The sequence below is a fragment of the Podospora pseudopauciseta genome (genome assembly GCF_035222475.1).
Source record: "Podospora pseudopauciseta strain CBS 411.78 chromosome 2 map unlocalized CBS411.78m_2, whole genome shotgun sequence".
NCBI lineage: Eukaryota > Fungi > Ascomycota > Sordariomycetes > Sordariales > Podosporaceae > Podospora > Podospora pseudopauciseta.
This window is the reverse complement of record NW_026946663.1, coordinates 1,099,131-1,127,095: the sequence shown is the minus strand read 5'-3', so window position 1 is coordinate 1,127,095 and position 27,965 is coordinate 1,099,131. Positions and strand designations below refer to the sequence as shown.

Below are 27,965 nucleotides of genomic sequence, written 5' to 3'. Positions count from 1 at the left end.
ATCTTATCTTATCGACATGCTTGGCATCCATCAACCTTTACTCAGAGCAAGGAACCACCAACCAAAGGCATCAGTTTCTTGGACTAGACAGAGCTTTATGACTAGAGAACTAATTCCTAGAGATGCCTAGCTCTCCGAAACACATGTTGGCTTGTTCATCACGGCCCTCATTTGTAAAAGGGTGCCAGGAGAAGTGTCCATCCAATGGCAACTGCGCCGTCGGCACCGATTAAGGTTATGAAGATGGGCCCTGAAAGCTTGGTTCTCCCTTCTCCTCATCAGGGTTCGGACTTTGTCCCGGGGTAATGGCAAGTGGGCTTGTCTTCGAGGCTTTGGGGGAGCACGAGGCTGGTGCTCCGAAATACGTCACCTCTGCGGCTGAAGAAGATCCTTTGGAGAGGTTCGCTGTCTCTTCGCAAGACAGTTCTTGATTCTAGTCAAGATCTTAGCTTGGATGAACGGGTCTTGGCAAGCCAGTCTGGATGACCAGGTAAGGCACGGGAATCTGTCTGAAAGGGGGATCAGCACAGTTGTTTTCCAGAACCCGGCAGTTTTCGTCATAAAAGCTCAGGATGAAACTTCACGGGGACACAGGTTGCCCTGGACCATCCGATCTTTGGGCGGCAAGATGCTGAGGTATGGCCATGTTTCCAAAAACAGAACGAATCCCAATGATCGGATGTCAAGCGTCTGAGAATCAAGTGTGGCGGCCTCCAGTATCCCAAGCAGACAAATACGAATAAATGGACTGGTGAACACGCGCAAAGGTTCAAGAAGCATTGAGCACAGCCGCCGTCTGCTCCACTGATCTCCGGACCCTACTGTCCCACTGCCGCGCCGGCTGGTTGGAGACCTTGGCGGGGGGAGACGTCAGCGTGTGTGGCCGCGTCGTTTAAAGCTTGAAGCTGAGCCCACTGATTTGATCACACAAGGTCTTCGTGACGGCGCCTGATCGCCTGATAAAACTGGAAACCTGGTTTACTTTCTTAAGGAACGATTTATTTTCTTCTTCTCCCTTCTTAGCATCTGCGCATTCCAGGTCCCATCTCTTCATCATTGATTCATTCCATGCGTACCACATGTCAATGATATCCACCATTGTCACCACGGCCATATCAACATTTAAACTTCACTCGACCTTCTCGGCAGCTGCAGCAGTGAGACGACCAGTTAGGCATTTTACCTAGGCCACTTGGATATCATCATCAAGGTGGAAGAAATCTAGAGGTGGGCACGCTAGAAAGTGGGAACATTTGGGGAACATACTGCGACGTAATTTCCCCTCTTGATCCCCAAACCCCAGACACTCGGAGATCCCTGCTCCCGCTGTGCCGAAACACAACAGAAGGGGATCCGCCTGTCAATCGCCAGATTCCCAATTCCTCCTCCTGTCAATCGAACATCCAAAACCACCCAAAAAAATAACAAACCAACAAACAAACCGGGCCTGGGTTCGCTCGCTGGAACCACCCGTCGCTCATTTGTATTGTTCCTTTTGCAACAACAAAAACCCTCGTTTACACGGAACCACCTCCTCCCGATCATTACGAACCCCCTTTGGCGACCACCACCTGCAGGCTCTCCTGCCGCTGTTTATTACGCTCAGGAGCCAGCCCCCAAAAGAATTAGCCCGTCATGGCTTCCAACGAATACTACAGTCAGACGTCCCGAGCTGACAACCAGTACTACGGCGGCAACGACCAATACCGAACAGAATCCCCCTCTGCTTACTCGGCGCCCGCCCCGGCCTACAGCTCCCACCACAATCTCGTTGGACCTGGGAAGGACCGGCCGCCGGCGGCGCAAGGTGTGTCTCCTTCACCTTTCGAAACCGTTTTCGACGATCATGTCTATCCGGCAGCACCATCCTCAAGCCACCAAGCGCGCCGCCTAAGTCAGCAAGACACGAGCTACCGCCCCCTCTCGCGGGTGCCCTCTGATGAAATGCCTGCTTACAATCATGCCCCAGATGACATCCCGCTGCAGGACAACATGCAGAAGCACCCTACGAGACAACACATCGAGATGCAGGATCACGTCTATGATACTTCGTCGTCGCAGCACCAGCAGCCGCCGAACAAACCACCGAGCAAAGGGCGGGTGAGGTTGGGGGAGTTGGGCATGCTGGGGTCGGGAAAGAAGAAGATACCGTTTGTGGTGTATTTTTTTACTATTGTTCAAGTTGCAGTTTTTATCGGTGAATTGGTCAAGAATGGTATGCCACCTTTTTTTAATCTCCCTCCCCCCTTCTCATCAACATTGTTAACCTCCCCACCCCCCCCCCCATCAGGCACCTCGACCGGCTCCCCAATCATGATAAAACCCCAATTCAACCCCATGATCGGTCCCTCCCCCTACATCCTCATCAACATGGGTGCCCGCTTCGTCCCCTGCATGCACAACGTCAAGGCCATCCAAGAAGCCGAAGGACCCGTCTCGTGGCCCTGCCCCTGGTCGACCACCAACGAGAACACATGCACCCTCTCGGAGCTCTGTGGCTTCGGCGGTGTCCAACAGCCGGGCCAACCGCCGGAACCGAACCAATGGTTCAGATTCATTGTCCCCATCTTTTTGCACGCCGGTCTGATCCACATCGGCTTCAACATGCTGCTTCAACTCACACTCGGAAGGGACATGGAGAAACACATTGGCTCGATCCGGTTCTTTATAGTGTACATGTCGGCCGGCATCTTTGGTTTCGTCATGGGGGGTAACTTTGCTGCGACTGGCATCGCCAGCACGGGCGCATCAGGTTCATTATTCGGGATTATCGCACTCACCTTTTTGGACCTGTTGTACAGCTGGAAAGACAGGGTGAATCCCACAAAGGACCTGATGTACCTCTTTATCGACATCATCATCTCTTTTGTCCTGGGTCTCTTGCCCGGTCTGGACAACTTCAGTCACATCGGCGGGTTTTTGATGGGGTTGGCGCTGGGGATTTGTATCCTTCACTCGCCCAACTCGTTGAGGAGGAGGATTGGAGAGTCGGATGTTCCCTATGCCAACAGTCAAGTTTCGTCTGGGTTTTTGAAGGAGGGGACGGTACCACCGTTTTTTAAGAATCCCGTGGGCTTTTTCAAGGGGAGGAAGCCGCTTTGGTGGGGGTGGTGGTTGATTCGGGTGGGGGCGCTGATTTTGGTGCTGGTGGTGTTTGTGTTGCTGTTGAATAATTTTTATATTCATCACAAGGTTTGTGGGTGGTGTAAGTATTTGAGTTGTTTGGTAAGTCTTCCTCGGTGTTGGGGGGTGATGATGGGGAGAAGATGCTGACTGGAGATTATAGCCTGTGAATAACTGGTGCGAGTTGGGGAATTTGACTATTACGAGGGATCAGGAGACTGCTCAGCAGCAGCAGGCGGCGAAGAGGGCGGTGGAGGCTTTGATGGGGATGTCGAGACGGGTTTTGAGGGGTTGAATAGACGAGAAGAAGGTGTGGTTTTTTGTTGTTGCCCCTTGTTATTGGGTGTCAGAGGCATAAAAATATGCATAGCATTGGCGTTTAGGATTTTTGTTTTCACAGCTGGCTTTGGTCAGTAATCGGTTAGGGATTATCATTACCTGCCTGTTAGAAGTGGGCGGTGAGTTTACTTTTGTGCAGAGACAGAAAAAAACTAGCATTGTCAACAAGAAAGAAAAGAAGTATTGATGTATTCATAACCCCCCCCCCTTTCTTTTTCTACCTGAGTTTGTTTCTTGTGCGGTCTAGTAAGAACACTCCCTCTAGAGACCATCCTCCTCCTCCGAACCAGACTCATACGACCCATCGCTCATATCCTCATCGTCATCCTCCTCTTCCTCATCCTCACCATCCTCCTCATCAGCCTTGAGACCATAGTCATCATAAAAGTGAGTAAGCGTCTGAACCTGGGTCTTGTAACCCCTCTCGCCCAGCGTCTTGACGATATTCTACAACATTTTCATCAACAATCATATCTCATTGGTAGGTAGACAGGGGCAAGGGGCAAACTCACCTCCTCCATGATCGGCGCACAAGTAACAACAACATTGCTCCTCCCCGGCTCAAAAACCGGCAAGATCACCTCCCTCATCACCTCCCTAATCTCCTCCTCCGTCACCTCCCTCACCCTAGCCAGAATCTTCTTGTTCCACCCCTGCTCCAACCCGCGAACGACAGAAATCATGTAATTCTGCTGCGCCGCCGCCGTCATGGTAGACTGCTCGTCCGCCACGCCAAACACAATCGAGCTGACCGCACCCTCGATCAAGTGCCTATCCAGCGGCTCCTCGCCCGAGGCCAACTTCGCAACCGTCGCGCGGGAGGCTTCAATGGCCTTGGAGGCGTCGGGGGAGCGGTAAACCTTGAACTGGAGGTATCCACCGTCTATCTCCCTCGAAAATGAAACCCCGTAGGCAAGACCGTTGCCTCGGACGGCGTTCCAGAGCGGGCCCTCGACCGCTTCGAGGTAGGCTTGGGCGACGAGGAAGGCCGGGAGGAGGGGGGAGGAGTAGGAAGAGAGGCCGGTGGCGGTGGAGACGGAGTAAGAGCTGTCGAGGGTTGTCATGGGGATGATGACTGATCCTACTGAACCAGGGGATTGCCCTTCTTCGTTGAGCATTGCCGAGAGTTTGACGATGGGGAGGACGTCCTTGGTTGGGTTGAGGTCGGGGTGGGAGGTGAGTGCGTCCCAGGCTGCGACTGGGTTGGAGAGTTTGGCCACGTCGGCGGTGACTAGCACGCGGAGGTTTTGGAACGAAAAGAGAGACTTGCGGAGTTCCTCGAACCACCCGAGGACGGTCTCGGGCTCTTTCTCAAGAAGCTTCTTGAGGCGACGGAGGTAGACCGCCTTGACGAGGGTGCGCTTCGCAGACAGGTAAGCCTCGGGACGGAAGTGGATGGCCATGTCGACTTCCTGAGCCATGGTCCGGCCATCGCGCTTGAGCTCGGGGATGTCGGCAAGGGCTTTCACGATGGCAGCCTTGATGCGGACAGGGTCAAAGACAATGTCGAACATGAGCGTGCGCAGCCAGTCGATGATGGTGGTGTACTTTCCCGGGTCTACCTGGAACTGGATAGCCAGACCCTCGTAATCGCTTAGTCTGCTGGCCGAGCTGATGTGGTAGCTGATTGTGTCCTTTTCAAGCTGCTTGACGACTTCCTCGAATTCGAGACGCTTGCCATCCCGGATGACGGGGGAGTTGAAGAAGTTGTCGGTGAAGAGGGAAAGAAGAGGCTTGTACTTGACTGCTGTCTCAGAGAGGCCGACATGAAGCGTCAAGTGCACAAAGTTGGACGGAACATCCTCAAACTGCACAAAAAGGGGCTTTCCTTGAGGAGCTGCATCGATGATCTTCTGCGCCTTGTTGTCCGAAGCACCAAGGGCACGAGCCTTTCCTGATCTCGCGGTCAAAGACTCAATAAAGTGAATTGACTCGGTTCCAGGAACTGGCCACTGATCCAACACCTCAGGAGGAATTGGCTTCTCGTTGTTCTGCTTGGCAGTCTCGAGCTTGTTCTTGAGAGCCTCGAGACCGTCCTTTCCGAGCTCCTCCTTCCTCTTGGCGATGCGCTCCTCTTCGCCAGCCTTGAGCTTCTTGGCCAGCTCATGCGATGGCTTTCCGAGAATAGAGACGTGATGGGCGTCAGAGATCCACTTCTTCAAAAAGGCACGCCACTGCTCATCAGTCCACTTCTCGAGCACATCATACTCCTTCAGGGTCTCCAGGTCTCTCAGGGTAGAGCCGTCCCGCTTGCCAAACAAATAATCCGTAATAATGTTGCTGGCATAGAACTGCTCGGAGGATTCCGCCTGAAGTTTCACTTGGCGCTTCTCACGCTGGAGGCATTCATTGATATAGTTCATATCAAGAGGCTTCGAGGCGACTTCCTTGAGAAGGTCAACCAGGCGCTGCTCGACAAAGGCAAGCTTCTCAGTGGCAACACCAGTTGGCTGGAACCAGATGACGGAGTTTGGTCTCGAGTCCCACCAGTACGAAACCGAACTAGCCAGCTGCTCTCTCTCCACGATGGTGTTTTCGATGATGGAGACCGACGAGCCGCAGAGGTAGGTCATCAAGATGTTAACCGCTGTGCCCTCGATCTGGTCGATGCAACTGGGTCCGAAGAAAGCCACAAGGATTTCGCCGGTGGACTCGTCTTCCTCAGGAAACTCGACCGTCTGGACAATGGTCTTTTCGAGAGGAGGTGGTTGGGGAGAGTCAACGAATGGGCGCTTGAAGCTGGGGTTTGGTGGTGGGATATCATCTTTGATGCTCTCCTCAAACGTGTCCAAGATCTTCAGCAGGTCCTCGTGGTCAGCCTCACCAGTGATGATGACAGCCAGATTCTGGGGCTGGTACATGGCCTTGTGGAATTCACGAATTCTGTTGGGAGTCAAGACCCGAAGCGCCTCCATCATACCGCCAGTCTCGTATCTGAAACCAATATTTTCAGGATACAGCAACCGGCGAGCCTGAAGATCCATCAGCTCAGAGCTGCTGTACTGAAGAGCTTGCATCTCAGAGTATACGACACCGGCATCGTTGCCCTCGCCGTCAATGTGATGAACCTCGGTCACACAGGCATCATCCGTGATGTTAGGGAGAATGACATGCTCGAGGTAGACAGGGAGGATCTGAGCAAAGCCATCCCACCCGGCAGTTTCAAGGGTGTAAGCGGTGTGGTCGACGGCAGTCCATGCATTGGTGTTGGAGTAGGCTCTGCCGGCCAGCTTGTCGAGCAGGCCCTTGTACTTGTAGCTCTTGGAGCCCATAAAGACCAAATGTTCCAATGTGTGAGGCGCACCAGAGTCGTCAAAGATCTCGGTGGCTAGTGTGAAGTAGCCGTTGACCTTGGGGCCCTTGCGGTCGGCCACAATAACCTGCATGCCACTTCGCTCAGAGACGTACTGGGTGATGCCAGTTGGGGCATAGTCGGACTGAAAGCTTTGGACCTTGCGGAACCGTGGTTTTTGAGCCTCGGTCGACATATTGGCTGTGTTGATGATGGTTATGGAAGTTGGTATGGAGCTAGCATCATGTCAGCGAGAGCCCCAGTTGTAAAAAGAGGATGTGAAAAGTCCAAATGAATATAAGAAATAGGGACACGGTGATCTTCAAGACTAGGGCACAATAAGGGAAGGCCAACGGGTATATCGTCTTCGCAAAGTAGGTAGTGTGTTAGACCGGAGCATACCCATGGTCATAGCAAATCGTCGCTTCTGATAGGCCCGCGGTGATATGAAGAGCTCCTAGTCCATAGGAGAGCCACCCAAATAGCCGATACCAGGCTGGCATCTTGATACTGGTAGTGTGGCCAGCCTAGAAAGAAGCAAGGGGACAGCTGAGAAACCAAGAGGGCAAGAAAAATGCGCAAGGTAACACTACCAGCTGCTGATATGGATAGCTATCACACATGTCCAACAAGACGGCACCAGTCAAAGAAAAGACAAGACGATATTGGTAGCTGGGTGAGGAGGGGGGCGTTGAGCTCCTGCGCTCGAGTCTGACATACATACCGGTGTATAAGGCGTCTGCTGCCTAGCCACCTGGTCAAGGGGAGAGGGCCAATGATGGTCGACAGAGGGTGTGCCTACCCCAGGTTTCCAGCTGATGTTCAGCCTGGAAGCGACGGGCAAAGAAATGAAAAGATACCGAGATAAAATAGATACCCCTCTCTTCCTGCAAGGCTGCTTGTTGCTGCTGCTGCTGTTGTTCCGATGGGTTTGTAGAACACAGGAGCTATGGGCAGTCAGCACTGTTTGGGCTGTTGGTTGTTGCTAGTTTTTGGCGGGGTAGCTGCTGGGTGGGTTTTTTGGTGTGTTTGGGGTTGACGAATCAAAATGGTGGCTTGTCCATCAGGGTTCTTGAACCCAAGGGTTGGGTCCTGGTTCAATTTATATGAAAAGTGAGATCTTGGACCTGCCCAAAGAGGTGTTCCTACTAAATACAATCAGTGTCCCAGCGGTCTCTCTGACAGATCTGAAGTTCGAAATGCCCCGCCGTTTGGATGGTGGGACAGCCCGGCAGGCCCACTAAACTTCAGACGGTCTGGCCATCCATTGGGCAGGAGCTTTTGTACAGAACATGCAGTGTTCTGCTGATGTTGGATATTCCCCGCGCTTTAGATATTGGGCATTCTACCTGTGTAAGCACTCAATTTCTGCGCAGGGGCGAGAGACTGACATGATGTATACCAGAAAGAGACTCATATTCTTACCGTCGGGCCAGAAGCGGTTGACATTGGTCTTCACCACTCTTATCGATATGATATCGAGACGTTGAATCTTGGCACCGAGGCTGAGAGACCAGTGACGGTTGCCCCACAACGTGCCTCGGCACTTGCAGCTTCCAAGACCAGGACAACGACCTCGACCAGAATCAAGACTTGCATGTTGCCTCGATTGATTGGACTTTGTATACCCGATTGCCTGTTCCTTGTTCCACCATGGACTTTCCATAGAAAATAGAAATCGAAATACGAGTTTCTCTTTGAAAACCCATTCCGAGCTTGAACTCCACCAATCTAAAATCAAGCAGGTTCCATCCCGCTGTCTTGGCTTCTCCTGGTCCCTTTTTTATATCTGTGAACTCCCAGGATTTCACATCTATTCATATCCACCCATCTTTGCCCTTCCCGCTCACTCACCCCTCAAGTCCAGCCTCTCCGACACACTGTCCCTCCTCCGCACAGCCCTATCTCGTCGCGGACGGCACCTCGCAGCTATGGACTGGTTCGGCCGCGCCAAAATCGACTTTGCCCACGCAGCCACCCCCCTGCCCTTAACCAGGAAAGATGGCTCCCAAACCGACCTCCTCAAGGTCGTCGAGGCCGCCGTGCCAAAATGTCAGATGAACCCCCTTCTTTTCAACGGCCATCTCCAGACCATGTACACAGCCGTCAAGGAGCACGGCCCGCAAATCTACTACAAGAGAAAGATCTTTGACGCCGACCACAAGACCTACGCCGGCACTTTTGCTGTCGACTTTGTTGTTCCTCAACACAAGGACTTTGACGAGGAGCTCCCGCCGAGAACGGCGTTTTACCCGGAGGAAGAGTTTGCTGGTATTGGGTCTGATGATAGCAAGCCTATGCTGATAGCGCTGCATGGGCTTTCGGGGGGGTCTCATGAGATTTATCTCCGACATGCTATTGCTCCCTTGGTGATGGATGGGGGCGAGTGGGAGGTTTGTGTGGTTAATGCGAGAGGTTGCGCGAACAGCAAGGTGACGACGGGGGTGTTGTTCAATGCGAGGGCGACGTGGGATGTGAGGCAGTTTGTCAAGTGGGCGAGGAAGATGTTTCCCAACAGACCTCTGTTTGGGGTGGGTTTCTCGCTTGGTGCCAATATTATGACCAATTACGTTGGCGAGGAGGGTGCAAACTGCCCATTGAAGGCGGCCATTGCCGTGAGCAACCCTTTCGACTTGGAGGTGTCAAACAAGGGGCTTCAGAGGACATGGTTGGGGAAGGAGGTCTACTCCAAGATCATGGGCAGTAAGTTATTCCTAACCCTTTTCTTCCACACGCAGTACCTAACACGACTCCAGACAACCTCAAAAAACTCTTTGAGCAACACAAGGAGCAAATCCTCAAATACACCAACGTGGACTACGACCGCGTCCAAAAAGTCACCTACCTCCACGAGTTTGACCGCGCAGTCCAGACCGTCACATGGGGTTACCCTACCGAAAACGCCTACTACCGTGACGCTTCCTCCTGCGACGCCATCCTCGCCATCCGCACCCCCTTCCTGGCCATCTCCGCAGTTGATGACCCAATTGCCGTCAAGGAAGCCATTCCCTACCAGGAGTTCGCCGTGAACCCTTACACAGTTCTCTGCACGACGTCTCTTGGCGGGCATCTGTCTTGGTTCGAAATTGGTGGCGGGAGGTGGCATCCCAAGCCAATCTGCAATTTCCTGAACGCGATGGCGACTGATATCAACTTGGAGGCCGTGAGCAGAGAGGAGAAGATGGTTGGGGATGGAAAGTACCAGTTTAATACCGACTTTAACCCGGTGAGGAGGAAGTTGAATGTACTCGAGTAAAAGCAGTTGTAGCAAGCTGGTGGTGAAGGATTTGTAGTAATGCTGTAGGATACACATAGATAGAGGGCATACGGAGGGTATAGACTTTTCTTGATTTAATTGTACATAATCCACTCAAAATTCAGGAATAGAAGGATTCAAATGTACGGGGAACTTGATCAGAAACTCACACGCTTTGATATTGACTTGAAAAACGACACAGCCGAAACATATCCCTATTATCTACAACTTGGACCCTTTATTCCCGGCAAGATACTGCCCCCCCAACCTCAACATCTGCACCGCCTCCTCCACCATCTCCTCGACAATCTCCCTGGCCGGCTGCACCTTTTGGATCGCGCCCGCAACCTGGCCCATGAGATGAGGCACATCAATCTCATTCCCCTTATCAAGATCATACTCAATCGGCACCACCCCCTTCCCGGTCAACTCCCTAATCATATCCGGCTTCGCATGCCACCCCCTAACCCAATCATTCGTCTTCATCCTCAACGGCCGTCCACTCAACACCAATGTCCTCTCCGTCTCGTCAAAGCCGCACTCGACAACAGCCTGCTTATGCTGCTCCGAACACCCCGCCTCAACCGAAGCAACAAACCGCGTCCCGACCCAAACCCCAACAGCACCCTGCATCAAAGCAGCAGCCAGCCCCCTCCCGTTATGAATCCCTCCCGCAGCAACAACCATAGCACTCTGCCCGTTGAGCATCTGGGGTTTGTATTTCCTCGCAACATCAACCACCGCAGGAATAAGCACCGTCCCACTGATATCCCCCGTGTGCCCCCCCCCCTCCCCCCCCTGAGGGCAGACCATATCAACCCCAAGATCCAACGCTTTCACCGCGTGCTTGGGGTGACCAACCATGTTCATGATTAGAATCCCTGCGTTGTGCAACCGTTCAATTACATGCTTCGGCGGGACCCCCACCGCGCAAACAAACAGTTTTGCTCCGGACTCAATCGTGATATCAATCAGCTCGTCGAGTTTACCGTTGGTGTAATCGTGGTTTGTCTTTCTCGCGTTGCCCCCGACTTGTGGGAGGGCAAGATCGATACCGAAGGGGAGGGAGGGGTGAGCAAGCAGGGACTTGAGCTCTGTGACGATGCCGCGGAGCTGGTCGGGGGTGTACATGAAGCCGCCGATAACCCCTAAACCGCCGGCGTTGGAGACCGCGGCGGCGAGCGGGGCGGAGGAGGTGCGGGCCATGCCGGCGAGGAGGATGGGGTGTTTGATTCCCAGGAGGGTTGTGAGCGGGGTGGTGATGGGGCCGGAGGAGGCCATCTTGTAGGAATAGTGAGAAAGGTGGGTGAGTTGGTGTAAGTGTAGATGAGCCCGCTCGAAGATGTGTAAGATGTAAAAACCGACAAATGTTGAAAACAAGCGGGATATATCTCCCAAGGCAAAAGGAAAAACAGGAAAGGAAAAAGAGAAAGACCTACCCCAAATATATTCTTTCTACAAACCCAGCCAGATTGATCTCCCCCTGCCTCAATACCCCGTCATCAACGAACTCCCTCCCCAAAACGGTCTAGAAAAGGGCGGGAAACCCACCCTACCCCGGACCCACAGCGCCGCCAAGGACCCAAAACCTGGGGGGGAGATGCGGGGAAGCACCCTCGACGCCTCAAAGAAGGGCATGTTGCCGAGGCATCTCCAACTGTAGGGCAAGAGTGAGCTTCCAGCTGAAACGTCAGATCCATCTCTTGGGGACGGAGTTGAAGAAGTAGGGATCTGAAACCCGTCCGATTTGCCTTTGATGGGTGAGTTTGTTGGTTCATTCTGGCTTCATAATAATCAATAGTAATGATAAAAACACTAGAAATCTATCATGAATCCCTACCGAACCTGACCTCTTCGCTACCAAGTAATCCCATAAAGACGTTGTACAAACATTGAATTCATCGTTATCGTCTCATTTGTCATGACCCTCCCTCCCCCATTCGTCTCTGTAATAATGCTATGCTAATAATCATGTCCGATCACCCAAAATGAGGCAGCTTCGCGGGCACAAACCGAACCGCCGGTTCCACCTCTGACATCTTCTTGGGTTCTGTAGGTAATTCCAGCTCTTGTTGTTGCTGGTGTCTTTGTGGTTCTTCCACTGGTATCTTTGCCTCTAATTTAGGTTGGGTTTCTTCGTCAGGGTCAGAGTTTGGTAAGCTCTGGTTGATGCTGCATGGTGACTGGTCTTCAGACTCATCCTGATAGTCATCCACACTCAGACCCCTCTTCACCGCCAACTGGCTTGCTGCCTTCCTCCTCCTCTCAATCTCTTCATCCTCCTCCTTCTTGGCACGCTCTTCCTCTTGTTGCAGTTGCTGCATAGACAACGGCACAGCATCCCCATCCTCATACGTCGGAAGAGGCGACGCTGAGTCTGGCGTGTACGCTGAATCAAGCGTGGTCTTCGATACCGTCCTCGACAGCCCCTTCTTACTATCCCTATCAGCCGGTCGTTTCCCCTTGCTGCTCCGTGTCCTATTGCTACTCCGATCATCAACCCCAACCCTATTCAGCGCAACCGTGAACTCATTCTCATCCAACGGCACCGCATCCTCATCCCCCTCCCCATCACTTGGAAACAAATCCCCTCTTGACCTATACGAACTGCTCGTATCCCCCGACTCCGTCGTATTGCTCCTCGTCCTAGTACTCGACTCCTCCCCTCCCCGTTTCCTCTGCCTCTTCCCATCATGCTCCTCTTCCTGCGCCCCCAGCAAAGGCCTATCCTCATCCCCCGCACCCCCCCTCCCAAAAGTCCCACCACCAGGGTGCTCCCTCAAATTCGCCGCCGAAGGCTTATACCTCAAACTCCCCACAATCTTAAACGGCAGCCTCCCCAAGAACCCCAGCGGCGCCGTCCTAGGAATCACATTCGGATCCTCCTCCTCCACCAACCCCGTCCCCTTCCTCCTTATCCGACTAGTCCCATAACTCATCCCCCGTTTCCTCCTCGGCTGCTGATCAACCTCCTCCCCCTGCCCCCCCCTCACCGCACCGGTCCCAGCCAACAACCTATCCCAATCCTCACTATTCACCCCCCACCTCCCCCAACCACCGCCACCACCACTCCCCCCACCATTCTCACGGTGGTCGGGACCGTCTTCAACATCACCATAGTAATCATCCCAATCGTCATAAAAGTCAAACGTGTATTCCGCCCTCGTCCTCCTCGCGCCATGGTCTCGCTCCCGTGCGCGTCTCGCGCGGTCCTCCCGGTCGCCAAGACAGACAGAGGTGCACGATTCCAAAGCCTGGCCGATGGAGCCAAGGCAAGGGGTGATGTACGTGTGTCCAAATGTCCAAATGTTGGCCGCTGCCGTCTCGGTGACGGCCTCGGTCGTGTGCGAGATTTGGTTCCAGCGTTGGCGCATGCGGGGGTCCTGAATGAAGGCCATTTTGGGCTCGCTTTGTGTAAAATCGGGGGAACCAGGATAGTGGCCGGGTAGAAGCTTCGGTTTGAGTGTGTGTGTATGTGTGTGTGTGTTGGTTTTATTCGAAAGTTATTTATTCGCTTTCCTATTCAGCCCGGACGATGATGATATCCCTCTCGCAACTCTGTCCTCTCTCTCTCCAACATAAACCACACCTCCTGGCGCGCAGCAGCGAATGATTCAAGAAAACCGTCGCCGCAGCCTAGTGGCGCAAACAATCTTTTGTTGTATCGGCATCGATGGATCGAAAGCAATCGGAGGAATCATAGGTGGTAATAAGGAAGAATAAAAACAGCCCCGTCGTCAAAAATCCAGGAACGGAGTTTGTGTCGTCGCAAGGCGCGCGCAAACAAAGGGTTCGGTTCGTTCCAAGCCAGGGTTGGGAGGCGGCAGAATAGGGTAAGGTCTATCTCAGGTTACGGTAGGTACAGTACACGCTGGCCCGAATTACTAAGTGGCGCGGTCGTCGAGGAATGAAGACCCAGGATCGCAAAAGGAGAACATTGAAAAGAAAGAAAGAAAGAAAGAAAGAAAGAAAGAAAGAAAGAAAGAAAGAAAGAAAGAAAGAAAGAAAGGGAAACACTGTTTCAAGAATGGCAGCTTCAACAGCAAAACGATAGAGCGCATGTAGGCAGGCCAGCAGGAAAGTCGGCGGCAGGCTCTGGCTCTCTCTCCCATATGGGGGCCACAACAACCAAGTGTAGACAGAGTCTCGGCACAATGCAGTGTCTCGCAGCAAGAAGTGGAACCGGATTGATGCAAGTGATGCTTTGGTGGGGTAGTTCGGCTCTATATCTGCATAAAGCCCGGGCAATGATAGTAATGCGAGATGTTTAGAACGATATGGCGTCGAGTTGGTGCATAACTCTCAAGTCTTGCTCATGATGATATCATCAAACTCAAAAGACCCAAACAAACTATTTGACTCGACCCGGCCAGGACCGATTTCAAGTGGCAGTACAAACATACTGACACAGCATATGGACCAATTCATCACTGTACAAAAGTTACTGCTCACCAACGTCAGTCAGCAAGTAGAGAGGGGAGAATCGCACTTTTGTTCCGCTGAAAGATGCATATAATTCACTGCCACACTATCCGACATACTCCCTAGCGATGACCGTTAGTGGTAGTGGTGGCCGCGGGGGCAGGGGGAGGTCTTTCGGGGCCATAAGGCTGAGGCTGCTGCTGCTGCTGCTGCTGCTGCTGCGACTCGTCCTCGGTCTCATCATCGTACTCGTCCCCATCATCGCTGACCTCCTCATCTTCCTCGCCCTCGTCGTACTCATCCTCATACTCGCTCTCGTCACCCTCGAGGTCGCCTTCCGCGTACCCATTCTCAACAGGGTTGGTGAGACCCTGGGGAATGCCACGGCCCTGCTGCTGCATCTGCCGGATAATGCCATTCAGCTTGTCCACCTTCTTCTTCAAATCCTCAACCTCGCTAAGGTTCTTGGTACGTTCCTCGGCCATCTTGAAGATGTTGCTGTTGACCTGGTCATGCTTCCGCTTCAGAGTCTCGTTCTCGCGCTCCAGCCTCTTGGTCTTCTTGGACATGTCCTCCATTTCCTTGCGGAAAGTCATAAACAACTCATTGCTGTTGTTCAGAGTATCCTCGACCTGTGCGACTATGTTACTCCAACACGCCCTGGGTGGCCGGCAAGAAGGGACAACATACCTGCTTGAACTTCTCCACATACACGTTAAGCTGGTGTCTCAGTTCTGATTCGGTCTGGGAAAATGTTTGCACCTGCGCATTAAGCTGGCGTGACCGGGTGAGCTCAGCCTCGTAGTTCTTCTTCTCGCGCTCAAATCTGGCGAGGTTATACTGGACCTCGAGTTCCTTGGTGCGCATCTGGGAATGAAAGTGCAACTCGCGGAGCTCATATTGGTCGATCATGGACTTGAAGCGATCTCGGAAACTACGCTTGTAAGCAACGATGAGCTCAAAACCACGAGCAAAGGTTCGCACATACAATTTTTCCGTATTCATGTCGACCACTTGTTTGCGCGGATTGTCCTTCTCCTCCTGCTGGTCATCCATCCTGCGGAGCAACCCAGAATACCTTTCGTCCCATGTCTGTTGGCTGCGGATTTGGGTATCGCTGAGTGTTTTATTCTCATTCTGCAGACAAGTCAGCACAAAGTCCCTCAGTCTTGCCAGACCGAAACAGCCGTATACAAACCTTAAGCTTGTTGTTCTCTTTTTGAAGTTCCCGGCAGAGTTTCTCTAGCTTCTCCTTCAGGGACGTGGTCTTGTTTAACTCGGTACGAGTGTTGTCCTTATCCTTCTGGAGCTGGTCGCCGCGCTTCTTGTTCTTGATGCTTTCTCGCTCGTGGCGTTTCATCTCAGCCAGAAGATCCGAACATCGCTTCGTCAGATGATCAATCTTTTGCAAGTCGTTCATCCGAGAGGTCTGGGTGTGTAACTCCCTGTTGGCCTTCTTGACTTCCCGTTCTGCGTACGATCTCTGTCAGCCCATATTCCAGTCATAACTGGCTTGTGTTTCGTGGTCCCGTAGTCCTGAGTGTGAGGTTTGTGCAAAGAGGAACCCCAAAAAATGCCTTTTTTCCCCGACAACGTGGCGACCAGCGAAACCTCCCCACCAGACACACAGAAAACAGGGTGAACACCCACCAATCTCGGCCTCCTGATCCTTTTCTCCTGCGGCGTCGAGTTCGAGCTGGGAAATGCGCTGGGCGATAAGCTTCGAGGCCTCGGTCGGCTCCGGCTTCTTCTGCTTCCCCTTCTTCCCCGTCATGGCAGCGGCCGAAGGCGGGGCGGGGGCGGGCCGGTTCTCGTGCGTGTGGGCAGCATGGCCATTCGCGACGGGGACGGTATCGGCAGGCGGCGGTTGACTCGGAACTCCGTTGGGTGCCGGTGTAGCTGGTCGGGGAGCCGTCGCGGCAGGTGAAGCCACGAGGGGGCTGGCGTTCGACATGATGCTCACAGATCTCAGAGTGCGTTAGGGTTGACTGGGCAGGCAAAACGATGCGATGCGGGGCTACGGCAATCCCAAGCCAGTAAACTTGTGGCTGTTGCTACTCGCAACCGGGAATTCGACCTGATGCTATTCCAAAAGTCCTAAAACCAGGAGCAAGACGGATATACGAGGGTGACGCGGAGGCTTGTCGTCGAGGAGGAAGCGAAAGTGTCGATGTGTCGGTTAATTCAAACAGAAGACGCTCGCCTGGTCACACAAATTGCATGCGTCCCGCCGTGCGTGGTGGCTATTGTTTGCCTGCTCTATAGCCTCCTCTATAATTCACTGAGAATTCCAGGCTGCCGTGGGGGGGTGTCGTGTGCTCTCGTGCGATCCGGGCAGCGTCAGGTTTGGGGATGGTGATATTGCTCGCTCGGCGTGGTTGAATGCAGAGATTGCTCCTGCGTGGCTCCAGAATTGGATGTCGTCGCAATTGCATTAGTCCCCAGGTTCTGCCCCGAACAAGCCTCACTCTTCAGGCTGGCAAACCTGGAACAGTGGAGCTCGTCCTCGCTGTGCCTCGCCTGCCTCGCTGTAACTCGGGACGTTAACCCGCCCGACTCAGCGGTCCCGCGTGTTGCGAGTCGGGCCGTTGAGCGATATACTAGTACCTCTCCCATCTCCCAAAATGCAGTAGTAACTACTGTTCCTTGCTAACAATTTTCTAACGCGCCACGCCCAACGGGATGGCTCAATTTCTGAATTTCCATCATTGAACCATTTGATTCCATCAAGTCGATCACATCGACTACAACCCCCAAATCCCGACTCCAGGACAGCCGCAGGTCTGCTGTCAACGCACAGCTTCACACTTACCTGAGCTGGAAAACCCGGCCGGTCCGCTGCATCCGCCTCATAATATCGAACGACGACTGTAGCAACTTGGAAGCATGCTTCGCAACACGGTCAAACGCAGTGCAAAGGCTGCCGCGGAGCTCTCGCAGCTTCCCAAGATCGGCGAGAAACTTCACGGCTTCACACTTTTGCGGACGAAGCATGTGCCAGAGCTGGAACTGACGGCACTGCACCTGCGGCACGACAAGACGGGTGCCGAACATCTCCATATTGCGCGAGACGACAGCAACAATGTCTTCTCAATCGGTTTCAAGACCAACCCACCGGATGACACCGGTGTCCCGCATATCCTGGAGCACACCACGCTCTGTGGTAGTGAAAAGTGTGTAGCTGGCCACTCTATTCAACATCTATCTCGCTGGAGCTAGGCTAACTGGGTAAAGATATCCCATTCGTGACCCATTCTTCAAGATGCTCCCACGCACCCTCTCCAACTTCATGAACGCTTTTACGGCCTCGGACCACACATTCTACCCCTTCGCCACGACCAACGCCCAGGATTACAAGAACCTCATGTCGGTTTACCTAGATGCCACACTGCGCCCTCTGCTCAAGAAGTCTGACTTTACCCAGGAAGGGTGGCGCATTGGACCGGAGAACCCCCAGGCTCTGGCTTTGGGTGAGGCGCAAGCTAAGCCTGAGGATAAGAAGCTTGTGTTCAAGGGTGTCGTGTATAACGAGATGAAGGGCCAGATGTCTGATGCTGGTTATCTGTTCTACATCCGCTTCCAGGACCACATCTTCCCGGATATCAACAATTCGGGTGGTGATCCTCAAAAAATCACCGACCTGACGTATGAGCAACTCAAGCAGTTCCATGCTGAGCACTACCACCCCAGCAATGCCAAGATCTTCACATATGGTGATATGCCTCTGGCAGATCACTTGCGGGAGGTTGACGCTCAGCTTGGTGCTTTTGAGGCTATCAGAGGTGATTTGGCCAACCACAGGCCTATCGACCTGAGCTCCGGCCCAAGAGAAGTCAAGCTCTATGGACCCATTGACCCCCTGGTGGACCCCAGCAAGCAATTCAAGACTTCTGTTTCTTGGGTCCTCGGCGACACTTCCGATGTAGTAGAGTCCTTCTCTCTCTCCTTGATCTCGGCGCTGCTCACGGATGGCTATGGCTCGCCGCTTTACAAGGGGCTCATTGAGAGTGGCCTCGGCACCGATTGGAGTCCCAACACCGGTTACGACAGTTCGGCCAAGGTTGGAATCTTCTCTATCGGTCTGACTGGTGTCCAGGAAGCCGATGTTCCCAAGCTCAAGACGGCCGTGCAGGATATCCTCCGTCAAATGCGGGATAAGGGCTTTGAGCGGTCCAAGATTGATGGCTACCTGCACCAGCTGGAATTGGGTCTGAAGCACAAGACAGCTAATTTTGGCATGTCTCTCCTGCACCGTCTCAAGCCCAAGTGGTTTACGGGAGTCGACCCTTTTGATTCGTTGTCTTGGAATGACACCCTCGCTGCCTTTGAGGAGCGTTACGCCAAGGGCGGTTACCTTGAGGGCTTGATGGAGAAGTACCTGTTGAATGACAACACTCTCACATTCACCATGGCCCCATCTCCCGTGTTTGCCCAGGAACTCGCCAAGGAGGAGGAATTCAGGTTGAAGGGCAAGATCGCCCAGGCCGTCGAGTCTGCCGGTGGCGAAGAGCAGGCCCAGAAGGCGTTTGAAACACAGGAGTTGGCTTTGCTGGCTGAGCAAGGAAAGTCGAACACTGAAGATCTCAGCTGCCTCCCAAGCGTACATGTCAAGGACATTCCACGATCGAAAGAGCCTGTTGGGCTCAGGAACGAGACTGTCGAGAAGGTCAAACTTCAGTTGCGGGAAGCGCCCACAAACGGCCTTACATACTTCCGGGCGATCAACACGTTGGAGAACCTGCCAGATGAGCTTCGGCAGCTTATTCCTCTCTTTACTGACTCTATCATGCGTCTTGGTACCAAGGACATGACAATGGAGCAGTTGGAGGATCTGATGAAGTTGAAGACTGGCGGCGTGTCGGTGGGCTATCACACAGCCTCGGACCCGTTGGACTTCAAGCAGGCGAGCGAGGGTCTTATTTTCACAGGCATGGCCCTGGACAGAAATGTTCCCGTCATGTTTGATCTGCTTTGCAAGCTGATAGTCGAGACCAACTTTGACAGCCCAGACGCCGCCCCGCAGATCCGGCAGCTTCTCCAGGCTGGTGCTGATGGCGTTGTCAACGACATTGCCTCTTCCGGTCATGCCTATGCCCGCAGAGCAGCTGAAGCGGGCTTGTCGTGGGATGCTTTTATTCGGGAGCAGGTCAGCGGTTTGTCGCAAGTCAAGTTGATAACGAGCCTGGCAAGTCGGCCTGAATCGGACCAGCTCGTCGATGTGATCGACAAGTTGAAGCAGATCCAGCAGTTTGCTCTTGCAGGGAACATTCGGGCTTCGATCACTTGTGATACTGAAAGCGTCAGCAACAACACTGCCGCTCTGTCCAAGTTCCTGGGTTCAGTGCCCCAAAAGCCTGCCACTTTCCCCGCCAGGCCAGCGACCCAGTTTGCGAGAAACATCAAATCGTTCTACCCCCTGCCATATCAGGTTTACTATGGCGCGCTCGCTCTGCCGACAGTCTCCTACACATCGCCTGACAATGCTCCGCTCCAGGTGCTCTCGTCGCTCTTGACTCACAAGCATCTGCATCACGAGATTCGCGAAAAGGGAGGCGCCTACGGTGGAGGTGCATATTCCCGAGCCCTGGACGGCATCTTTGGCTTTTACTCGTACCGCGACCCCAACCCGGTCAACACGATCAACATCATGCGCAGTGCCGGACAATGGGCTGTTGACAAGAAGTGGTCAGACCGGGACCTGGAGGACGCCAAGATTTCCATCTTCCAAGGCGTCGATGCGCCCCGGGCTGTCAACGAGGAGGGCATGAGCAACTTCCTGTACGGAATCACCGAGGAGATGAAGCAGAAGAGGCGCGAGCAGCTTCTCGATGTCTCCAAGGATCAAGTGCGTGAGGTGGCTCAGAAGTATATTGTTGGCGCGCTCGAGAAGCAAGCTGAGCGGCTTGTCTTCCTTGGTGAGAAGCGGGACTTTGTCGACGACTCTTGGACCGTCAACGAGATGGACATTGGCGGGTCTGCTTAAGCAGTTTTCGACGGCCTGCAGTTTGTATTTTTACTGTACAACATGAACGATGATACCCTTCTCTGATAGCCAGCCGGTGTACATGAATCATTTGCGACATTTTTTAGGTCCTGTGCCTGATGACTTGTGTTCATCAGCCTTCTCTAGCATTTTCTCATGCTTCCGTTTCATTTATCTTCTCCTACCCTACCTACCATACACACGCGTTTAGATACGATACTCCTCACTGCTTCACGCAATAGCTATGAGGCCACAAACCAACGCAAGATCAAAGGACCAGAGTAAGACCTGGCGCCGCGAGCTCGTTCTTTCAGAACCGCCTTCCACAGCTTTGGACTTGCGGACTAAAGAACAGAGTACATTTTAATATTTTTCATTTTGAGGTTTGAAGTTGCCCCTGACTCTTGTGGTACTTTTTTTTTTCTTGCCCCGCCTACGTCACGTTCACGCAGGTACCTGTCTGTGGTTGCTACGTTTCTCAAGGGGGTGGTTCAAATGCGGCTCAGCTCCGAGTGGCTGTTTATCTTTTTTTTCTTTTCTTTCACGAGTCAAATGCATTGGCCGTCTCCCGTTGGCTTCCAGTTGGCTGCACGGGGGAAGCATATCGGCGCAGGGACAGTCGGCAAGACCAATGAAGGGTCTGAGTCCTTTCCTGCGGGGAACCAGAAGTAAGTGTGCCAAGAGGATACGTGCAGCTCGTCGACGACATTGGCCAGATCTACATGGGATGGCTGTGGGCTGCTGGTATCAAAACCTTGGGGTGGGTGAGAAAAGTTGCTCGTAGGAGAATGCTGTACCTAAAATCTTCAGTCACTCCTTAGCCAAGATAGCCGCCGGATGCAAAGACAATGGAATGCCAGAGAGAGCAAAAGCAGGCTGATTGATGGTGCGGGATTTTTACTGGCTCCAGTGTGCTCCTACTTTCTCCTCTTTCCCCGGCCATGGACTCTCTCGATACAGAACGAAAAGATATCGGCGATGGGTTGCATGCTGGAACATGACCAACGGTGCAATGGGCCCGCATAACACCACAAGCGTCCGCTAACGAGCGGAGAAGGGATGGAATTTGGGCATCGAAACTGGCTCGCTGACCGCAAGTTGCGGATCGAGTGATGGCACGCCACCGGGCCAGGAGACCACCCACCATCTCATGAGTTGTGATTGCACTGGGCCAGGAGACGGCGGCCTCGGCCAGATATCCGGCATAACGAGCGTCAGCAACACCGGACGGCGGCCTGGCCTCGCATTGTAGATAGGTAGCTAGGTATGCTGCTGTAGTACAGCAGAGCACGGCATCTTTGCCGCGGGGACACTTGAAGGGAAGTTGATGGAATTGCGCGGCCACCTCAGGTGCGATATGATGTTTTGCCAAAGACGGCAGGTGAGTTTATCTAGGTAGGTCACAGGAAGATGGTTGCCGAGGGTCCTTAGGGTTTCTGTAGACACCATCTGTCATCTGTAGGCGGTGTCTTGAAATATCTGGGACCGGTGGAAAAAAAGGTGGTGCCCTCTTTGGAGTTTTTTTTTTTTGTTGTGGGCTCTGCCAAATCCAAATCAAGGATCGAGGCACAGCCATCCATCGAAAATGCCCCACCAAAGCACCTGCCTCCCGCCCACTCTGCGCCCCTCCATTATTAAGAAGCTCAACGCCGGCTTCCAAACCTTCCACCCCCGTCCTTGAACCTCTTCCCCTTTCCCACGATTTTCCCTTTGCCAACTGTCCTCCTTCCTCAACACATCATCGACCTTGGCATCAATTGCTACACTGGACAACTCCTGCACTTACTGCGTTCGCGCACCCATTACCTCCCAAGTAAGTGCAAATTTTTCACCTCCTCGCCGCGGCTATGCGGATAGATATCGGCGCACGACCGCTGGGAGCTCCCGCTCGTGACAATGACCGCAAGCGACCGTGCTGGGTTGGGCTCTATCCCACCCACTCGGCCTCGTGGCATGCGTCATGTCTCAGACCTGGGATGGATGGCTTTCTGAAGAGCTTCCAGCGGGGTTGCTCGCTGTTGATTGTTTATATCCGTAGGAGTTTTCACACATGCTGACGCGCATCCTGCCTCACAGAAACAGCTAGCGATATCCATCGCTACGCCTGACTGCCTTTGGTCTTCTCAAAGGCACCCAAGCTCAATACGGCTTCCTTGGCCGTAGACTTTGTCTCAGACCAAGATTTCAGCCTTCGACAAACCTTTCACATCATCAACTCCCTGCCACCCCCTGCTGAAGTCGCGTAAGGAACTCGAGCTCTCCCTGTTCGACTCCTTGTTCAACCAAGCCCCCCACGATACCAACAACAACCAGCTGCCGCATAGGACGAGTTGTGCGGTTCTTCCTCTGACGGAGGAAGAGTCGACGAAGCCTCGTCAGACCTTTGAGGGACCAGTCTGCTACCCACACCGACCTCCCTAATACTCGCTTGAGCACCCCGTGCTATCACATCGCCTTTTATCTACTACCCAAAAAACATATTCTGAGCTTTCGATAAGTTCGATATAGAGCTCATCACCCACCCACGCTCGAGATCACGAGAACATCTCTAATATTCTACCCACCCGCCGCCGCTACCTACCACCTAATTCTTCTCGACCGCTCACCCCCGTTACGATCCCGGATATGGTTATGCCAACTTTGCTCGCCGATCGCTTCGTATCACTCGATTATACGGAATTAACGAATAATCATGTCTTTTTAAAGAGCTGCAACAATGGCTACTTTGAGCAACACAACCATCACCATTTAGGTGAACACCACCACCATGAGGGTCCTACCGCCAAGGAGCTGATTGGCAATGCCCTCCGCCAGCGCGTGGAGAGCATTGACCACGAGGACTGCGAGCCCGGAGAGGAGGACACCTTCTTTGTGGCCGACCTCGGTGAGGTCTACCGCCAGCACCTCCGCTGGAAGATGAACTTGCCTCGCGTCAAGCCCTTCTATGGTAAGTGGTTTGTCATGGAGAAGATAAGAGAAAAACAGGATGCTAACATACGCAATAGCCGTCAAGTGCAACCCGGACCCTATGCTCCTCAAGTTGCTGGCTGCCCTTGGCAATGGCTTCGATTGCGCCTCCAAGGCCGAGATTGAGCAGGTCCTCCGCATGGGAGTTGACCCCTCCCGCATCATCTATGCTCAGCCCTGCAAGACCAACTCGTATGTGCGCTACGTTGCCCAGCAGGGCGTGCGTGCCATGACCTTTGACAATGCCGACGAGCTTCGCAAGATTGCCCGCTTCTACCCCGAGGCCGAGCTTTATCTGCGCATCCTTACCGACGACACGTCGTCCCTTTGCCGCCTTAGCATGAAGTTTGGCGCCTCGCTCGACTCGACTGATGGTCTTTTGGCCTTGGCCCGCGACTTGAACCTTAACGTCGTGGGTGTCAGCTTCCACGTTGGCTCTGGCGCTTCGGACCCTAGCGCTTTCTTGAAGGCCGTCCGTGACTCGCACATGGTCTTTCAGCAGGCTGCCTCTTATGGCTTTTCGCTCAAGACTCTGGACGTCGGCGGTGGCTTCTGCGCCGACAACACCTTTGAGCAGATGGCTGGTGTTCTCCGTGAAGCTCTCGACGAGTATTTCCCCGCTCACAGCGGTATCAACTTGATTGCTGAGCCCGGCCGTTTCTACGCCTCGGCTGCCTACACTTTGGCCTGCAACGTCATTGCCCGCCGCACCATCCAGGACACCGCCTTGATTAACAACGGCACCACGACTCCCGATCCCAGCTACATGCTATATGTCAACGATGGTCTGTATGGCAACTTCAGCAGCATCATGTTTGATCACCAGCACCCCGAGGCCAAGGTGCTCCGCGCCGGCGGCCAGACTCTGTATGACACCCCCGCCGCCAACGGTATGGATGACCGCAGCGGAGTGGAGTACAGCATCTGGGGCCCGACCTGCGACGGCATCGATCGCATCACCGAGAGCATCCGCTTCCCTGTTGTCCTGGACGTTGGTGACTGGCTCTACTTTGAGGACATGGGTGCCTACACCAAATGCTCCGCCACCACTTTCAACGGCTTTTCCAACGAGCACGACGTCATCTACGTGTGCAGTGAGCCCGGTGCCAAGGCTCTTTTGGACTTGTAACTTGGAAGTTACGAGATAGTTGAGTAATGGGATTGAGATTTTTCATCAAGAGGGTGGATTTTCACTTTTTTTGTTGGCTGCTTGCAGCCTACCACAACAGCGCTGCGTTCAGAGAGGAAGAACAATGATAACAAAAGGGGGTTGATTTTGACATTGCTTTTCGCTTCGTTTTGATCGGTTATAGATGAACTCTTTGATAAGACAATAGATTTTGTCCCAACTTTCTTGCCAGACTTTGCATATGTGTTTGTACTTTGAGGTGCCTCTGTGTATGTTGTTTCAAGGCCGTTCCTCCTGATGAGTCAAAAAGGAGGTGGCAAGTGGCAACAATCTGGTTGCTCCCAGCCACGCTGGCCTGATCTTCGTAGTGGCGGTGGTGGCGCACAGACGATTTGCATTCAGTGGGGGATTTGCAAGCGTGCATAGGCCACCCGGTATGTCTTCTGGCAGTCTATAAATTGTCGACTTGCCTGCCAGAATTTAATCGGTTTCTTCTTTTTCTTCCTCGCCCTTCGGGGCATTTGGTCAATTTGAAACGATACAGAGAAGATTAGCATGGCCCCTGCACTAAGGATGACACGCTACTCAAAGAGACGCTACCAATTTTTTCACTGTTTTCATGGTCTGAGAGGCTGTGGGATGGGGAAGAAATGTTTTGGGAGAAGGTTGTGGTTTGAGAGAGGAGTCTTGGGCGGTTTGTTTGATCGCTTGATATTTGATGATTTAAAATGGTGGATAGGTCTGCAATTCTGCTCCCCTCATGAGATGTTGTTTTCGGTGATTGAAAGTCGCTTTGAATACTGTCAACACGTGCCAATGGTTTCTGTCCATTGAGTCGAGCACACGAGTGATCATCACCAACCTCGTTAGCAAATTGAAGGAATACCAAAACATGGGTCGCGTGATGCCTCTCTTTTCAAGACAGGCGCGGGGGTGTCACAGCATTTTGATGTGTCACTTGTTGCTGTTTTTGACAAGTTGATCATGAGACCATTTGTTTAATCCGAGGACACTGTCACTATTGTTGTCTATCTCTTTGGAAAGGCTCGTGAGGTCAGATACACGTGTGGCTGTCGCAGCCATTCATTGGTGTTGGGACCTCTTGTGTCTGGGAGCTGTCTGATTGCGGAAGGGCTGGTATGACGTCACTGGGTGGGAGGCGGCGGATAAGGGAATTTGGATAGCTATTGGGATGGGATGGGATAATTCTTCGGTGAGTGTGGATGGAAAGGTTTGGTTTCAAGTTTTGGGGAAAACTGAAGAAGATAGTAGTATGTAAGAGGGGTCAGATAGGTAGATGGATATATATAAGATCTACGGCTCGGGAATCTCGCAGCGGGAGAACTACAGAATGTGCCGAATTCCGCTATCGACAATTCCATCCATAAGAGAGAGAAGGACATTCGGCCAGACGCGGTTTAAATTCCTTAAAGAACATTGGACGGTGGTTTTTGGGCTGCTGGACAATTATATGCAGAGGGCGAATTCCCATTCCGGTCACACGACCGATGAATTGACAAGCAGTTTTTGTGTCACGGTCACAGTTTTACATCTTCCGGGGGTACATATCCGTGGTGGTGTTTGTACGACATTGACAAGACAGCACAGGACGGGATCTTGGGACCCTTTATATTCGACCACCTACCTGTACCCTTTGACGATAACCACCGCAGCAACGATCGGAACATCAGGTCCTGCCAAGCAGATTGTCCTACCCCAAAGGACACAAAGCTACAGTATTCGGTGTGAGGGAGGGACAATACAACAAGCGGAAGAAGAGGGTGTTGTCGTGGGTGCCCAATTGTCAGATCACACTTTACACCACATATCAACCCCTGACATCGTCGCTGCCGCCGTGTTTGAGCTTCACCTTGACAAAGAAATGGGCTAGCTCCCATCATCGCCCTTTCTCACCTCCAGAACCAACAACACTACCTACCTTCTTACATGACACGCAAAACCTCCTCCAACATGGTCCGCAACATCTCTATCCTCTCAGGCAACTCCCACCCCTCCCTCGCCCTCTCCATCTGCAACTACCTCTCCATCTCCCCCTCCGAGCGCATCCTCTGCAAGTTCTCCTCTGGCGAGTCCCGCTGCGAAATCCAAGACTCCGTCCGAGGGAAAGACGTCTACATCATCCAATCGTTTGGCGTGGGGGAGGATCCAAACTACAAAGTCAATGACTACCTCATGGAAGTCTGCATCATGATCGCGGCGTGCAAAGGCGGGAGCGCAAGGAGGGTAACAGCCGTGTTGCCACTGTTTCCATATAGTCGACAGCCCGACCTGGCTTTCTCCAAGGCAGGGGCACCGCTTCGTGGGGATAAAGGACTGGTGGTAGACGGCGAGGGAAAAGCGGGATCTGGGAAAGCAGGAGCGTACACCTTTGAAAGCGTCCCCGTCACCCCCCACCCAAATATAGCTCGCACAGCAGGGTTGGGCAGCAAAGGGTTAGACATGACCGATGTCGTCGGTCGAGTAACCAACAGCAATAACAACACCGGAGGAGTGGGATACCGAGGCGGCACCCCCTCCGGAATCCAAACCCCCCCTTTACAACTCATCACCTACGGAACAGGCAACAACAACAACACCTTCCCACCACCTTCCCCGGGGCAATTTACAACCCACGACTACGAAAACCCCTCCCTCATGCTCTCCCTCCACCCCCCCAAACCAAACTACAAACAATGGATGGCCCAATCCGGCTCCCTGGTCGCCGACCTCCTAACCTGCTCAGGCGCAGACCGCATCCTAACCTGCGACCTCCACGAGCAAACCTACCAAGGCTTCTTCGACATGCCCGTCGACAACCTCCACGCCCGCCCCTTTTTGTGCAAATACATCTCCCAACACATCCTCCCCACCACCAACTCCGTAACAATCATCTCCCCCGACGCAGGCGGGGCAAAGCGCGCCACCGCCATCGCAGACGTGTTGAACCTCCCATTCGCCCTGATCCACAAAGAGAGGCGACATCCCAAGTTCATTCCCGGGAAGAATAGCGCCAAAGCGACGATGATGCTTGTGGGGGAGGTAAAAGGACGGACGTGCTTGTTGATTGATGATTTGGTTGACACGGGGAATACCATCACCAGAGCGGCCAAGCTGTTGAAACGGGAGGGGGCCGAGAGGGTAGTGGCTGTGGTTACGCATGGAGTTTTCTCGGGGGATGCGCTGGAGCGGATCGAGAGTAGCGCCCTCGACAAGGTGGTAGTGACCAACACGATTGACCAGACGGCGCATTTGAGGAGGTGTGGCAAGGTCGAGGTGCTGGATGTGAGCGGCGTGTTTGGGGAGGCGGTTAGGAGGGTGCACTTTGGGGAGAGCCTTGCTGGGTTGTTTGAGGGGGGAGGGATGTTGTAGTGCGGCAACTCGAGAAGAAGGGCTGGGTTGGAAAAGCTGGGTTGATTTAGGGAAAAAGGAAAGATGATGATACCCATTTTGGTAC

At 53.2% G+C, this 27,965-nt stretch overlaps 9 protein-coding genes across 9 annotated transcripts; 5 read left to right on the top strand and 4 right to left on the bottom strand.

Moving 5' to 3' along the window:
* The first annotated feature begins 499 nt into the window (after positions 1 to 499).
* Positions 500 to 3,665, top strand: QC763_202730 (uncharacterized protein). Its single transcript, XM_062909307.1, has 3 exons — positions 500 to 2,215; positions 2,291 to 3,192; positions 3,287 to 3,665. Exons 1-3 carry the CDS (start codon positions 1,636 to 1,638, stop codon positions 3,416 to 3,418), a joined length of 1,614 nt encoding a protein of 537 aa, XP_062768074.1. The 5' UTR covers positions 500 to 1,635; the 3' UTR covers positions 3,419 to 3,665.
* On the bottom strand, positions 3,590 to 8,137 carry QC763_202710 (uncharacterized protein). The gene is made up of 2 exons (XM_062909306.1): positions 3,975 to 8,137; positions 3,590 to 3,909 (listed from the first exon to the last, which is right to left on the bottom strand). Exons 1-2 carry the CDS (start codon positions 6,948 to 6,950, stop codon positions 3,724 to 3,726), a joined length of 3,162 nt encoding a protein of 1,053 aa, XP_062768073.1. The 5' UTR covers positions 6,951 to 8,137; the 3' UTR covers positions 3,590 to 3,723.
* Positions 8,138 to 8,162: 25 nt separating this feature from the next.
* On the top strand, positions 8,163 to 11,450 carry QC763_202700 (uncharacterized protein). The gene is made up of 2 exons (XM_062909305.1): positions 8,163 to 9,457; positions 9,511 to 11,450. The coding sequence occupies exons 1-2, from the start codon at positions 8,686 to 8,688 to the stop codon at positions 10,008 to 10,010; spliced, it is 1,272 nt and encodes a 423-aa protein (XP_062768071.1). The 5' UTR covers positions 8,163 to 8,685; the 3' UTR covers positions 10,011 to 11,450.
* QC763_202690 (uncharacterized protein) lies at positions 10,233 to 11,291 on the bottom strand (the record flags this gene model as incomplete). The annotated part of the gene is made up of 1 exon (XM_062909304.1): positions 10,233 to 11,291. One exon carries the CDS (start codon positions 11,289 to 11,291, stop codon positions 10,233 to 10,235), a length of 1,059 nt encoding a protein of 352 aa, XP_062768072.1.
* A 539-nt stretch (positions 11,451 to 11,989) lies between the features above and the next one.
* Positions 11,990 to 13,408, bottom strand: QC763_202680 (uncharacterized protein; the record flags this gene model as incomplete). The annotated part of the gene is made up of 1 exon (XM_062909303.1): positions 11,990 to 13,408. The coding sequence occupies one exon, from the start codon at positions 13,406 to 13,408 to the stop codon at positions 11,990 to 11,992; it is 1,419 nt and encodes a 472-aa protein (XP_062768070.1).
* A 789-nt stretch (positions 13,409 to 14,197) lies between these two features.
* On the bottom strand, positions 14,198 to 16,917 carry QC763_202670 (uncharacterized protein). The gene is made up of 4 exons (XM_062909302.1): positions 16,083 to 16,917; positions 15,631 to 15,902; positions 15,123 to 15,569; positions 14,198 to 15,064 (listed from the first exon to the last, which is right to left on the bottom strand). The coding sequence occupies exons 1-4, from the start codon at positions 16,384 to 16,386 to the stop codon at positions 14,555 to 14,557; spliced, it is 1,533 nt and encodes a 510-aa protein (XP_062768069.1). The 5' UTR covers positions 16,387 to 16,917; the 3' UTR covers positions 14,198 to 14,554.
* Positions 16,918 to 16,988: 71 nt separating this feature from the next.
* Positions 16,989 to 20,513, top strand: CYM1 (Mitochondrial presequence protease). Its single transcript, XM_062909301.1, has 2 exons — positions 16,989 to 17,605; positions 17,667 to 20,513. The coding sequence occupies exons 1-2, from the start codon at positions 17,319 to 17,321 to the stop codon at positions 20,413 to 20,415; spliced, it is 3,036 nt and encodes a 1,011-aa protein (XP_062768068.1). The 5' UTR covers positions 16,989 to 17,318; the 3' UTR covers positions 20,416 to 20,513.
* A 1,533-nt stretch (positions 20,514 to 22,046) lies between these two features.
* On the top strand, positions 22,047 to 24,768 carry SPE1 (Ornithine decarboxylase). The gene is made up of 2 exons (XM_062909300.1): positions 22,047 to 23,362; positions 23,421 to 24,768. The coding sequence occupies exons 1-2, from the start codon at positions 23,041 to 23,043 to the stop codon at positions 24,509 to 24,511; spliced, it is 1,413 nt and encodes a 470-aa protein (XP_062768067.1). The 5' UTR covers positions 22,047 to 23,040; the 3' UTR covers positions 24,512 to 24,768.
* A 1,690-nt stretch (positions 24,769 to 26,458) lies between these two features.
* On the top strand, positions 26,459 to 27,880 carry PRS5_1 (ribose-phosphate pyrophosphokinase; the record flags this gene model as incomplete). Its single annotated transcript, XM_062909299.1, has 1 exon — positions 26,459 to 27,880. One exon carries the CDS (start codon positions 26,459 to 26,461, stop codon positions 27,878 to 27,880), a length of 1,422 nt encoding a protein of 473 aa, XP_062768066.1.
* Positions 27,881 to 27,965: the final 85 nt, after the last annotated feature.

What these genes read in the sequence shown, in the direction of transcription:
- QC763_202730 (XM_062909307.1), top strand. Translation starts at nt 1,636, where the DNA reads ATGGCTTCCAACGAATACTACAGTCAGACGTCCCGAGCTGACAACCAG. An exon ending in CGGTGAATTGGTCAAGAATG is followed by an intron (nt 2,216 to 2,290) that starts GTATGCCACCTT and finishes CCCCCCCATCAG; the next exon opens with GCACCTCGACCGGCTCCCCA. An exon ending in ATTTTTATATTCATCACAAG is followed by an intron (nt 3,193 to 3,286) that starts GTTTGTGGGTGG and finishes TGGAGATTATAG; the next exon opens with CCTGTGAATAACTGGTGCGA.
- QC763_202710 (XM_062909306.1), bottom strand. Translation starts at nt 6,950, where the DNA reads ATGTCGACCGAGGCTCAAAAACCACGGTTCCGCAAGGTCCAAAGCTTT. An exon ending in GTGCGCCGATCATGGAGGAG is followed by an intron (nt 3,910 to 3,974) that starts GTGAGTTTGCCC and finishes AAAATGTTGTAG; the next exon opens with AATATCGTCAAGACGCTGGG.
- QC763_202700 (XM_062909305.1), top strand. Translation starts at nt 8,686, where the DNA reads ATGGACTGGTTCGGCCGCGCCAAAATCGACTTTGCCCACGCAGCCACC. An exon ending in CTACTCCAAGATCATGGGCA is followed by an intron (nt 9,458 to 9,510) that starts GTAAGTTATTCC and finishes ACACGACTCCAG; the next exon opens with ACAACCTCAAAAAACTCTTT.
- QC763_202670 (XM_062909302.1), bottom strand. Translation starts at nt 16,386, where the DNA reads ATGTCGAACGCCAGCCCCCTCGTGGCTTCACCTGCCGCGACGGCTCCC. An exon ending in GGATCAGGAGGCCGAGATTG is followed by an intron (nt 15,903 to 16,082) that starts GTGGGTGTTCAC and finishes GATCGTACGCAG; the next exon opens with AACGGGAAGTCAAGAAGGCC. An exon ending in ATGTGGAGAAGTTCAAGCAG is followed by an intron (nt 15,065 to 15,122) that starts GTATGTTGTCCC and finishes ATAGTCGCACAG; the next exon opens with GTCGAGGATACTCTGAACAA.
- CYM1 (XM_062909301.1), top strand. Translation starts at nt 17,319, where the DNA reads ATGCTTCGCAACACGGTCAAACGCAGTGCAAAGGCTGCCGCGGAGCTC. An exon ending in ACGCTCTGTGGTAGTGAAAA is followed by an intron (nt 17,606 to 17,666) that starts GTGTGTAGCTGG and finishes AACTGGGTAAAG; the next exon opens with ATATCCCATTCGTGACCCAT.
- SPE1 (XM_062909300.1), top strand. Translation starts at nt 23,041, where the DNA reads ATGGTTATGCCAACTTTGCTCGCCGATCGCTTCGTATCACTCGATTAT. An exon ending in TCGCGTCAAGCCCTTCTATG is followed by an intron (nt 23,363 to 23,420) that starts GTAAGTGGTTTG and finishes CATACGCAATAG; the next exon opens with CCGTCAAGTGCAACCCGGAC.